Source organism: Ruditapes philippinarum, unplaced genomic scaffold (genome assembly GCF_026571515.1).
Source record: "Ruditapes philippinarum isolate M1 unplaced genomic scaffold, ASM2657151v2 ctg124_1_1_1_1, whole genome shotgun sequence".
Classification (NCBI taxonomy): domain Eukaryota; kingdom Metazoa; phylum Mollusca; class Bivalvia; order Venerida; family Veneridae; genus Ruditapes; species Ruditapes philippinarum.
Window position 1 is genome coordinate 492,387 of NW_026866080.1, and position 13,471 is coordinate 505,857.

General features: G+C 31.3%; 1 protein-coding gene across 1 annotated transcript in view; it reads right to left on the minus strand.

Annotated features, from left to right (window-relative positions):
• LOC132731255 (myosin-I heavy chain-like) overlaps window positions 1-13,471 on the minus strand; it is a 138,261-nt gene that overhangs the window by 64,280 nt on the left and 60,510 nt on the right. The window contains 3 exon segments of the mRNA XM_060717414.1: window positions 1,730-1,887; window positions 10,226-10,332; window positions 10,596-10,707. Of these exon segments, the coding sequence (XP_060573397.1) occupies window positions 1,730-1,887; window positions 10,226-10,332; window positions 10,596-10,707 (377 nt within the window).

A 13,471-nucleotide genomic window follows, 5' to 3' on the forward strand; every position in this document is an offset into this window, starting at 1 on the left:
AGACCAGGGCAAATCTCTATGCCAACCTCCCATGAAGTAGGGGCATAAACAAGAGCTGTCCGTAAGACAGCGCGCTCGACTTTTTTAGTGCTTGCCTATAATACAAAACATTGACAGTTAAGGGCCATAATTCAAATAAAATCTTTGACAGAATTACCTTCTCCTGGACATGTTTGGGAATCATGATTGTAAACAAGTATTCCAACTTTCAAATTAATATCTCAAACAGTTCAGTCAAAAAGTGGACTGGTACTAAAAACTTAACCAAGATTCTAAGTCGATAAAAGGCCTTAATTTTTAAAACAAATCCTTGACAGAGTTACCTTCTCTTGCGTACAGATGGGGGTAATGATGTGAAATAGCATTAAAAGTTTCAAAGCAATATCTCAAAGGGTTAAGGCAATAAGTGGATTTTACCCATATTCAATGTATTTTCTAAGTCAAAAAGGGGCATAATTCTGTCAAAAACCTTGACAGAGTTATGTCCTCTTGTCTGTTGATGAAGGTCGTGATGGTAAACAAGTATGGTCAGTTTCAAAGCAATACCTCCAATGGTTTTGAAATAAAGTGAGGTGGTACAAAAAACTTAACCAAGCTCAATACACTTTCTAAGTCAAAAAAGGGCCATAATTCTGTCAAAAACCTTGACAGAGTTATGTACTCTTGTCTGTAGATGGAGGTTATGATGGTGAACAAGTATGGTAAGTTTCAAAGCCATACTTGTAATACTTCTGAAATAAAGTGGGGTGGTACGAAAAACTTAACCAAGGTGTGACGCCAACGCCGACGCCGACGCCGGGGCGAGTAGGATAGCTCCCCTTTTCATAGAAAAGTCGAGCTAAAAAGTCTCCTCTCATTCATACATTTATTATGAGTAAGAAGCACATGCTTTCAAGCAAGAATTTTATGAATTTTAACAAATATTTAGCCTAAATACCATAATAATGACATTCTCCAGTATAAGAAGGTTGTCTTAATTCGCACTCAAGTCAACTACTTCATTTTGTTATATATAAAGACAAGTTTGATTTTTTAGATGTTTGTGATTATTTACCTAGGATAAGCTTTTAAGTATACAAAACTAATATATAATTCTTTACATTACTTTTTTTCTCAAAACACAGATAAGAAAATCTATAAAACAGTCTCTGCTATAACACTGTATGAAAAATTCCATTATTTAGCTACGAAAACATTGCATCTGACATATAAAAGCACTAAGAGTAAAAAACAAAAATGTGCACATTTGTGAGGCATAAAAGGTGTCAGGCTGCAGGCGGTGGACAATGTAATTATAAGGCAATTAAACAATGCTGGTGAAAATCTTAACTTTGTTAATGAAGCGTGCAAGTAAAGGTCTTATAAAAATCATATGTAATCAAAAACTCTCTAAAGTTCATTAAAAAATTTTTTCATCATTGCGTCAATCAATTCAATTGATTTAGACTGTTTGCTTTAATATGTTCAACGTTGAAAACAGAATTCAATATTTTTGACAACTTTCATATAGAAATTTGAAATACAAAAGCAAAATGACAGTCGCCATGGGAGTACAGCTATATTAGATATAAAATCCATAAAATGCAAAATATCCAGCTAAAATGTCTATTAGTAGAAATAGTGCAGATTATAACGTTGAAAAGTTTATGATAATCCCCAATTCGCAGGTGCAATAACACATCGAAAAAGCTTTTGACAAAATGTAGCGCAAAGTATAAATATTACATACTTGAGAGATTCTTCAATGGACAGCTCATCTTCCTCAGCTTTCTGGCGAGCGAGACGTTCTTGTTCAGCTCGCTCTTGTCGTAATCGTTCCTCCTCGATACGTTTGATCTCGCGCAGTTTGGCTGCCAGCTGACGAGCCTGCATTCCACGTACCTGAGACTGAAAACAAATTATTGTGTTGTTAATTGAGACTTCACAATGCTATCTACCAAAAACAAAGACAGATACTAATACACATCAACTATAGTCAGAAGAAAGAAAAAAAGAAAATCTTAGTCATTCAGGTTTAAACCTGATACAGGTCTGAATTCCTATAATTAAACTCAAATGAATGTTTTTTGTCAAAAATTAAAGTAAGCACACGTATTCAAACAAATAACTAATTGGAACACTGATGTATCAAAGCCTATTTCTTACATTAACAAAAGCCATGAAATCAACCCAAAGAGAGAAAATAACACAAAAGAGCAATCCATACAGCAAGGAAACAGATGAAAGTTTTATACAATTTATATGACCGTTCTATTTCATTGTATATCACCATAGACCAAAATATTTCCATCAAAAGACGGAAAATGTCTCTACATTTACATAAAACAGCAGTTATACTTGATATTTCTATTCTACAGAAAACTAACATATTCTGATGGATGAATTCCCAGTCGGCTTCTAATAATCTGTATAAATGGGCATACGTCTGCTGTGAGGCAATTTTAACTAATAAAACACAATGTTGTGATATGTCGGGAAAACGAGTATCAACTCTTTGAACTCTATTGGTGATAATGATGTTCTTTTGTCATTGGGGATAATGATTTGTTTTTGTCATTGGGGATAATTTTTTTGCTTTTAATTGTCACTGGAGATAATTTTATTGGTCAGGATTTACCCCACATTAACACAGTATAGCTTATATGGTGTCTTTCCAGCTTTAATGGAGGAGGCAGACCTGAGGTGCCCCTTTGTGCATTATTTCTGGCACCTGAGTAGAACCACCAACATTCTGTTCTGTAAGCTAGCTGGGTAGTTTTCTCACATGAAAGAACCAATGTTACCTCGCTCTGATAATGACATGTCTATGACAAAGGTGATAATTATTATTGTATGCGTCATTGGTGGTTATAGCTTGCCTATTTCTTTGGTAATAATAAACTGTTGCCTGCTCAATTAAACCTATATATCTTAAAATCCCTTAAAATATCAAAGGATGTTTCATATTCAAGTAGGGCAAATCATTAAGTTTCTCTAAAACTGCATGGTAAATAGGGCTTACTTTTGACTGAAATACTTAAAATTGATGCTCTGTCTTCTGAAAAACATCAAAATGATTTTCTTAAAACATTCTTTTCCTACAGAAGATTACTGTTTGCAGAATATTTGTTTTTGTCATGTAAAATTGAAAAAAATTGTATATCAAATGGAATGAAATTGACCTATTTAAAGTACAAAAGCCGTCCAATTCAGGAAGAAAACAGGTCATTGGAGACTTATAGATCATTTATGTCTACAAATGTACATATTTATGTCATACAATAGACAGTATAGATAAAATACACAAGATGTTTTGCATATTCCTGTGATGTATAGCAGTTATCCCTGCTGTTGGTTTAATTATGTCATCATGTGATATATAGCCAATTATAAATCTGTCTTGCTGTTATATATAACCAATTATAATTCTATAACATTGTCTTTATGTTATACATAACTAATTATAATTCTGTAATTCTCTCTTTATGTTATATATAACCAATTATAATTCTGTCTTTATGTTATATATAACCAATTATAATTCTGTAATTCTGTCTTTATGTTATACATAACCAATAATAATTCTAAAATTCTGTCTTTATTTTACATATAACCAATTATAATTCTAAAATTCTGCCTTTATTTTATATATAACCATTTTTATTCTATAATTTTGTCTTTATGTTACATATAACCAATTATAATTCTGTAATTCTGTCTTTATGTTATATATAACCAATTATAATTCTGTAATTCTGTCTTAACGTTATACATAACCAATTATAATTCTGTAATTCTGTCTGTATGTTATATATAACCATTTATAATTCTGTAATTCTATCTTTATGTTATATATAACCAATTATAATTCTGTAATTCTGTCTTTATGATATATATAACCAATTATAATTCTAAAATTCTGTCATTATTATATATATAACCAATTTTAATTCTATAATTCTGTCTTCATGTTATATATAACCAATTTATATAATTCCATAATTCAGTCTTTATGTTTATATAGTACCAATTATAATTCTATAATTCTGTCTTCATATTAAACTATATTACCTAATTACACACCTGTCTTATTATGTTAAATATAACCAATCACAATTTTGCTTTTATGTCTTATATAATTTATCATAATTCTGTCTTGCGATATATAGCAAATTATAATTTCTGTTTTTATGTTATATAATCAACTATAATTCTGCCTTTATATTATGCAAAATTTACTATGATTCTGTCTTAATGAATAGTAATTCTGCCGTTATATATGATTTAACAAAAGAAGGAAAAAAGACAAAATAGAAATGTATCCAAAGGAAATGGATGTCCCCATATTCACCCATTTAGTCAGTTTTTGGATTGACAGTGTGACAGCAGGTCATTGACATTGGCAATTCTCGATATGCCACCTCCCCGTCAGTTCAGGTTTTTTTTGTACCATGCGTTTCTTCTTTTTTGTCCTATTTCTAAGCTTAATGACACTGAACTATTTATTATTTCTGTGGATTACAAAAAAAGTGCAATTTTTTGGGATCTGTATTATTTATAGTTCTAAAAATAGAAAATCATAAATCCTCCAAATCTATTTTTTTCGTATTCTCAAATCAGAAAAGAAACAACAACGACAAAACTAATCAAGTTCGTTTTTCATTTTCTAAGAATTTCTATTAGAAACAATGATATGTTTTATGGAAATTGCTTTGTTACGAATATGTTGTAAATGAAGTAGGTCACCGTACAACAATAACTTATTTCCTTTCCCCCATACTCAAATTAATTAATTGAGATATGAGATTGGGTTCTGATGAAAACTATAATGAACAAAGTTTGTCGTCTGCTGCGATCGCCCCCATTCATCATATCTTTTGTTACAATATGGAACATTTTGTATCTGCCTCATTCTCTTCCCCAATTAACTTAAATCATTTATTTGAATTAAGTTTAATTATAAAGTTGATATAAATATTTTATGACTTGTGAAATATTTTTATTTTTCCCTGCGATAATTAATATCCAGAACTACAGTTATTAGGCCAAAGTGATCATTAAATTTTTTTCTATAATCAATTAAGCATCGTGAAAAAGTACAATTGCCAAAAAATGGAAAATAATCATCTGGTGTTTATTAAGAGAATTTTTCCATTTTTTTTTTTTACAAATCAAGATTTCCATTTTCATGTAAAGATTTCCGCCTTTATGTATAAATTTCTGCCTAAAATTAATCCTATTTTCTATGTTTTCAACAATGCTAAAACAGACTTTCTGTCTAGAACAAAATGCCTCTATTTACCAATTTTTCTGCCAAATTATCCCATTGTTGCTTCAATATGGGCCAGTTTATATAACCTTCGTTCCCGAGTAAATATTTATAAGATCATTTGTATAAATTTGTACTATTCTTCAGAATGGAAACCAGAAAAAAATGAAAAAACAACATTTCTGATCCTACTATAAGAATGTCCTTTGATTAGATAAAAAATAAGAGCAAATTTGGAAAGTCCAAAATATGGTGAGATGTTAAGAATAATGAAACTGGAACTTATTGGACAAAAAATTTTCTTTTAATTGGTGGGATTAGTATAAAACTTAAAACACAACATTTGCATGCTTTCAATTATTTCTGTTTTGTTTTAAATATTTTTTTTATATATTTTGTGTGAATATAGACAAATGGTCAGGTAGAAAGAGTGGTTCTCTATGCCACCATACTACCTCCCTTCCCCACCTCTCTTTATTACACTCAAAGCAATGAAATTCAAAACACAATTAAGCAGTCACCAGAAACCAAAATGATTAAGTTCTCAATTTTTTAAAGCCTCAATTCCCATATAAAGATGTATATCAGACAACACAATATAAAAGTAATTTAAATCAATTTTACCCCAAACACTAATGTCGATGCATTGTTATATATAGTGCTTCAATCACGAATTTGTCCAGAATTATATGTATGTATGTAACTCAATAAGAGTTCAAGTACCCATTTTCTTAAGAGAAGAATTGTCATACATCTCACAAGTCTTACAAGTATCCCTTTTCCTCAGAGAAGAATTAAATCGTAATTGTCACACACACGTCTTATAAATCTGTGCTGACCCAGAATCGTATATAGGTCAATCCTATTCAGGCAGTGATACTAACAAATCATTTACACAAACTTATACAATAATATCATATGACAATAAGATTTGTCATAATTTTGTCATTGTCAACAAACAGGAACATTCTGGTATTCCAGATATTGGACATTCCGCCATTGTCATGGACGCAAATTATTATATTCAATTGTTATCATGGAAAAAATTCAACAAAAGTTTTTTTCTGCCTTATAATATTAATTCATCAAAACTAAAAGTCTGTCCGTGTGACACAAACTCTTTCTTTTTTATTCATTTTGCTTGTTTGTTGTTTGGTTATGTTTCTGTTTTGCTACAAAGTGCCTACAATAAAAGCTTTTCATTTTTTATCAGTAACTTCAAAAAAGATGTACTTCTGCCAAAGTTACATTATAATTTAAATAAATTAAACATAATAAGAGTAACTGGTATTAATTTCACATTTAAACCCAAGCTTTCAGTATTTTTTTAATTTACCAGGCCTAGTAAATTTAGAACTGTCCAATATTGTTTATTTTAAGGGACTTATTTATCAAAATATGAGTTCAATTATTGTTTATTTTAAGCTATCAAAATACAAACATTCAGACATCAGAAATATTAAATCTTGTCAGACTGTAATGTTAGACAGAAGGAATTACGGGAGCGATGGTCAAACAGAAATTTAAAATACTCATTTGAAATATTTAGGTAAAATTTCAAGGAGCATTAGAAATGTAAAACACAAATTTCTCATCCATTCTTTTTCGAATATAATCTCAAAACAGCTTTATCTGTGGATACAGCTAAGAAAAGCAGCGGAAAATATAACAGCGCAAAAAAAGGCGAATTGAAAAACCAACAGAATCTAACTGCTCGTCAATCATAAAGATATTGAATTAGACAATGCCTGTGAACTGACAGTAACACTAACTCATCTTTACTATCTATTTATAGGCTGTTAAAACCCATGAATAGTAATGAATTGATAGGAATCTCCAGGGGAAACCTCACAGCACAACAATATCTCCCTTCTATGGACAAGTTTTAAAGAAAACAAGCTAAATTAATTTAAAGCTTATCTGGCGGTAATGAAAAAGTGTGAGTGTGTGTTTTTTTTATTTTATTTTGAAAGGCAACCAGCTAAATTTTGGTTGTTGTTTTTTTTAAGGGAGAGGAGAGGGGGGGGGGGGATAAATATTTTGATGTAAAGAGTTTCATTTATTTCAGAATTTATATTTCAGATTTATGTAATATTTCAAAACATTTTCTTCTTTATATTTTGGAAAATTAATTTTGTCAGATGGAAAATATGCATGTAAAAATTATATGAAAGAAAATTGATTTGCAGTAGCGAAATTTTGTTTCAAGTCATTAATCTTGGGATTTTTGTCGAGATCACTTAATATTCAATTTAACTTATACTCATAATAAAATATCAAAATGGTTTTGACAGAATACTCTTGAGATATAAGAATCCAGTTTCTGATGGGATTCAAGCCCACAGTGGTTAGGAGGCCAGTTGTTTAAGTCAATGACCTAAAAACTCAGCCATGTACGCCCCAATATAAAGCCTTCAGAATGTGTAAATTTATAATAAGCAAGTATAATCATAAACAAGAGGGCCATGATGGCCCTGAAGTCGCTCACCTGTATATAGGCCCCCAGAGCGGGGCCAGTTTAAACCCCAGGGTTGAACAAACTTGGTAGACACCCATTAGAAGATGTTTCATGCTAAATATCTTAGCTCTAGCTCTTTGGGTTCTTTAAAAGAATTTTTTTTAAGTTTTTACTATATGCATATAGGGAAAATCAATGACCCCCTGGGGCGGGGCCAATTTTGACCCCAGGACTTTTATTTGAACAAACTTGGTAGACACTCATTAGAAGATGTTTCATGCTTAATATCTTAGCTTTAGTTCTTTGGGTTCTTAAAAAGAAGATTTTTTTAAGTTTTTACTATATGCATATAGGGAAAATCAATGACCCCCTGGGGCGGAGCCAATTTTGACCCCAGGGCTTTTATTTGAACAATCTTGGTAGACACTCGCTAGAAAATGTTTCATGCCAAATATCTAAGCTCTAGCTCTTTGGGATTTTTAGAAAAAGATGTTTAAAGTTTTTTCTTTTGGTTGCCATGGCAACCAGAGTTCTGCATGGAATGGAATTCTTTGAACAACTTTGTTAAGGCTTCACACAAGGAACATCCCTGTGAAGTTTCATTATGATCTGCCTTATGGTTTCAGAGGAGATGTCGTTTGAAAAGTGTGAACGGACAAAGGACGACGGACGACAGACGACGGACGAAGAGTGATCCTAATAGCTCACCCTGAGCATATGCTCAGGTGAGCTAAAAACTTAAAATTTTATCATTTATTACAGTAAAATCTGATTTTTTATAAAATACACCCCCCCCCCCCCCATCTTGGTACGATAATATGAAAATTGGGTAATTTATAGAAAATGGACTTACAGAAGTAATTGATAAAATTTCAGTAAGAAAAGTGTAATTGTTAAGCAACAACTGCAGGTCATTTACCTTACACACATTTCTTTATTACACATTTTCAAGATTTTAAACAGATTAAAGATCATTTAATTACGTTTTTTTTAACGGATTAAGAAGGAATATAAATGCGAGAACAGGTCTTTTGCTTGTTGATTCTACCTGTATAGTTTTAAGGGAATATATAATTCTATAACTGACCAGAGATTTGCTCAAGTTCCATAATAAATATTATTTTGTAATTACTACCAGATAAATACTATAAGAAATGAGACATTTCCTGAAATCAAGTCTTTTATATAATTCCCGACCATGACGACAGATAAATAAGCTAGATAATAAAATAATATAATACACAGACAAAGTCAATAATTTGTTAACCGAAGGAAGTATTTCCGATTGTAACCATATGTATTTCCGCAGTGTAACGTTACTACTTACGCAGACAAATTTCTTCCGCACACAAATCTTAATTCAATTGTCTGCCGCAAAAGAAAAAGAAAAGAATACTCAACTACATAATGTTCAATCCGTTTTTCCTCGGAAATATTGCATCAGTAGCCTGATTCCATTCATCACCAGGGCGAGGATTATTTGCAGAAGTTGAGTGCTAATTAAATTGACCTTTTACAAAACGCCAGACGATTTGTACCATCATAACACAATAATTACTGGAATAAGTCGGGTTTTAAGAACGAATAAGAATTGCCCCGGTTGATTGATGTGTTCAACTTCTATGAATTGCGGATTTGATTTGCCAAGTATTTTCTAATCCAAATGTTTCGATGGATTCCGTATGTTCAGATGATTAATTCTTATTTATAAGTTTTTCAAAATAATTTTTGGAAAACTTCCTAGACATATTTTCTTTCAACTTCACAAGAAATAAATGGATTTCAGTGAAGAGAATGATGGAAGTAACGTTTTATAATGTTTACAAATTACAAATGATTTTCTTAGAAAAAAACAAACAAAAAAAACCAACTAAATAATAGGAATGGATCATGCCCATATCTGATACTTCATGTAAAAGTTCATTGACATCTAGATTATATAGATATTTTCTAGAACAACATTCTTCATAGATCTATATAATAATTGTATATCTATATATATTTCCATTTGGGGAATAACAACAATCTTATAAAACTCAACTGATTTACAGACAGATACACAAAGAGCAAACATTAATCATATAGCAATTTATTATAATAAACATTAGAATTTATTATTTCTAAAATTTGTATATTAAATAAGTTTTCTTTTGGTGCCTTTCCAACTTTTATTTTGTAATGGTTACCCAGGGGTGTTCCAACTTAACCTGTGGAAAAAGACCCAAGGTCCTTCACAATGCAATATTTAGGTGGGCCGGTCTGCAGTTGAGCATAGCCACCACTCTTCTACCCTGAGTATATTCATGAAAGAATCCAAGTCTATGGCGGAAGTAAGATGTACAGCAGTGAGGGCAAAGTGATACAAAGTTTGCAACCATTACCACTCAGCTATAAAGGCACCCAAATTAAAACACATAACTGAGAATTTTGTTTAAGATTTTCGAAACTTTCAATTGATGGACACATCTTTTTCCATATACAGTCTACAGTGGGTCGTATAACACAAGACCTACAATTACCTGAATCAAAATGGCCGCCTTCCTCTTTCTTCTGAAGACGATACGATGTCTGAAGGCCTTATACGCTGTCTGTATAATAATGGTGGCTTCTCGTAACTGCTGGTAATCTATCAATACATAAAATATATATCTTTCTAGTGTTTGTTCAATAATTGAATCTCAATAAAAATTATTCTGCAATACTACTTCAAACATGCAATCCCCATACTGTATTTAATTACTTAGATCTTTTCAGCGTTTTTTCGCTTATCCTGCTTATTACACACATGGCATTCATATTTTCTTCAATAATTAACTCTGTTTCACAATTTAAAGTATTTTGTTTCCTATTCACCATATATTCATTATTAACATCACTTGCTGGCCTTACCTCTGCGCTTGACAAATCCTCTCCAAATTTTCTGTATAATCAAAGCTTTCAATCTCAGGAACTCCACCCTTCTCTCTTCAAGTGGTTCAAACACCGAATTCCTCAAAAACACCTGAAAAAAAAAAAACAACCAGAAAATTGTTTTATTACATAAGATGATAAAGAACTATGTTCTGAACTTATTGTCTGGTTAAATTACTGCAACAGAAAGGTCTATAGTATGTTTATTAATATAGGACAGTTGCTTATAAACTCTCCGAACACTGCCTCGATAAAATACGAAAAACACCTGCGACATATTCACTGATGGCAACGTGCAACTAACATCAAATCCAAGAAAAATAGCATTAACCCTGTCCATGCTAAATATCTTAAAAAGACTTGTCCATTTTTCAAACCGGACGAAACCATTCATCATTTTTTTGCGGGAAAAGTTCAAAATATGAAATGACTGAACAGTGCAGACTGCATAAGAATGGTATGGGTAACACAACCAATCAGATATTGAATCAAAATTATTCATCTTTCTTTCTAAGCTGAATTTTGTGAACAAAATATTCCATTCATTCTCTTATTTTTGTGACTACAAGAGCAAAAAGTTCAAATGGGTGAAATGTCTACTCAATTATTAAGACAACAAAAATGTAAAATTTAGATTAAACTACATTTCTGATGTAAAACTATATTTTTTTTTTCTATAATTTTTCTGATAAATGAATAAATAGCAGACATACAGTAAGACATATTTACAGGAGCTCAAGGGAAAAACAAACAAGAAAATATAATCATAAATCATATGGCAAAGTTACAAGATATAAATTCATAAAACCATTTGCCAATTTACTATAAATACATTTGTCTCAAAACTTTTTTCACAATAAAAATCCAAAATATCTTAAAATAGAAATTTAAATAAGCGTAGTTCACGAGTTCAATGTTATTCATCTAGAAATGATAATCAGAAGGTAATCAGTGTGACGCCACCTCAAAGATTAATTACGACACCACTTTCAGACACGGCACGGTTTTAGTCCTCGACCAATTAAGGTTTGACTCCAAAATTACTACTCATGCCGTAAAGCCGTCTTGTTTCTTATTGGACATTCTCCGTAATGATGGCATTAAGTCAATAAAAGAAAATTAATTACATCAAACTGCAATAAAACCATGTTACTATAAATAGATCCATAGCCGATTCAGCACATGTGATCTAAATGGAAGATAGAAGTCTATTTTTACAAGATGGAACTAGAGCTCAGATTTTACTGTGTTGTAAAATAAGTTTATTATTTTTTTATGACAATGTAATTACAATCTTTAATTAAATTGCATAAAAAAAGTTTTTTGATGATTCTGAAATTTCTGTCTAAGCCCACGCAACTTCAATAATCTACGATTTTCGTAACTTTAAGGTAATTGTCGTGTTTTTCATCCAAAGAGCTTTTATAACAAGGAAATTTAGCATGTGTGGGTTTATTTAACTATTGAGAACATTAGTCTATTGATTCAGGGAACCCATGAGTCTGTCAAAATACACTATGTCAGGCATGTGTAGGCACTTGAAATTTTTAAAACCATCTTCCCTCTCATTTCCTAGCTGGATTATTCCCCAACTTTCAACAATTCAACAGAATTTTAAAACAAAATTTAAATCATCAGTACGAAATGATTTCAAGTAGGAGACTCCAGTAAGCCCCAATTTTTGTTATGGTATTTATTTTATTGTGTTTTACTGAGCAGAAACACCACATAAAGTAAGTTTATTCAAATTTATTTCAGGAAGCTATAAGATTATTGAAACACACTCGAACCAACCAAAAGTTCTTGAATGGGTAAACTATTCTCATCAAATATTACTAATATAGTATGTATATATTTCATAAAAAAAACGTATTTTTACAGTACAGCTCGGAATATCAAATTACTAACTCATAATTACACAGAACATTATACAGCTACAAATAGTAAACAACAATTCCTATATAACTTTATAGTCACAGAAAGTATTTAATTTCCCCATCTTCACTGTAGATACATTGTGTCTAAAATGTATTATAAAGGGTAAAACAGAATTTATGCGTACAATGATACTGTGGAAAATCTAATTTGTTTGCAATAATGCCGTCTGCTTCGTGGAATACAATGACGTTTTATTGCTTCAGTATTAAGATATACTGTCAACCCCTTTCTTGTTTTCCGATTGAATTGATATCAAGGAAATATGTTCAAATAGATTCCAATATAAAATTCAGACAAATTAACTTTTATCGGAAAATTTAAAACTTTTGAGGTACTTTTGTATCGCATTGCATATGTTGGTACATTTTTGTATTTAAGAGGCACTGAATCCTGGCTAATATATAAATGCCATTATGTGTACATTAACCCTTTACTTTGCTGAACTGCTTTCATAGACTTCTTAGACTTTCATTTTTAATCAGTCCTGTATCAGGGATAACATGTTGTAAAAAGTAAGTCAGTCTGGTCTAACAGCATAGATGTGCAAGCCGCCCTGCCTCAGGGGAAATGACATCTAATATAGAGAATATGACATCAAAGATAGGGAATATAAGATCAGAGACATGGCCTATGCCATCAAAGACAGGAAATATGACATCGAGGATAGGAAACATGACATCAAAATTAGGGAATATGCCATCAAAGACATGACATGTGACATCAAAGATGAGGAATATGCCATCAAAGATAGGGAATATACCATCAAAGATAGGGAATATGACATCAAAGATAGGGAATATGACATCAAAGACATGACATGTGACATCAAAGACAGGGAATATGACATCAAAGATCTGGAATATGACATCAAAGACATGACATGTGACATCAAAGATAGGGAATATGACATCGAAGAC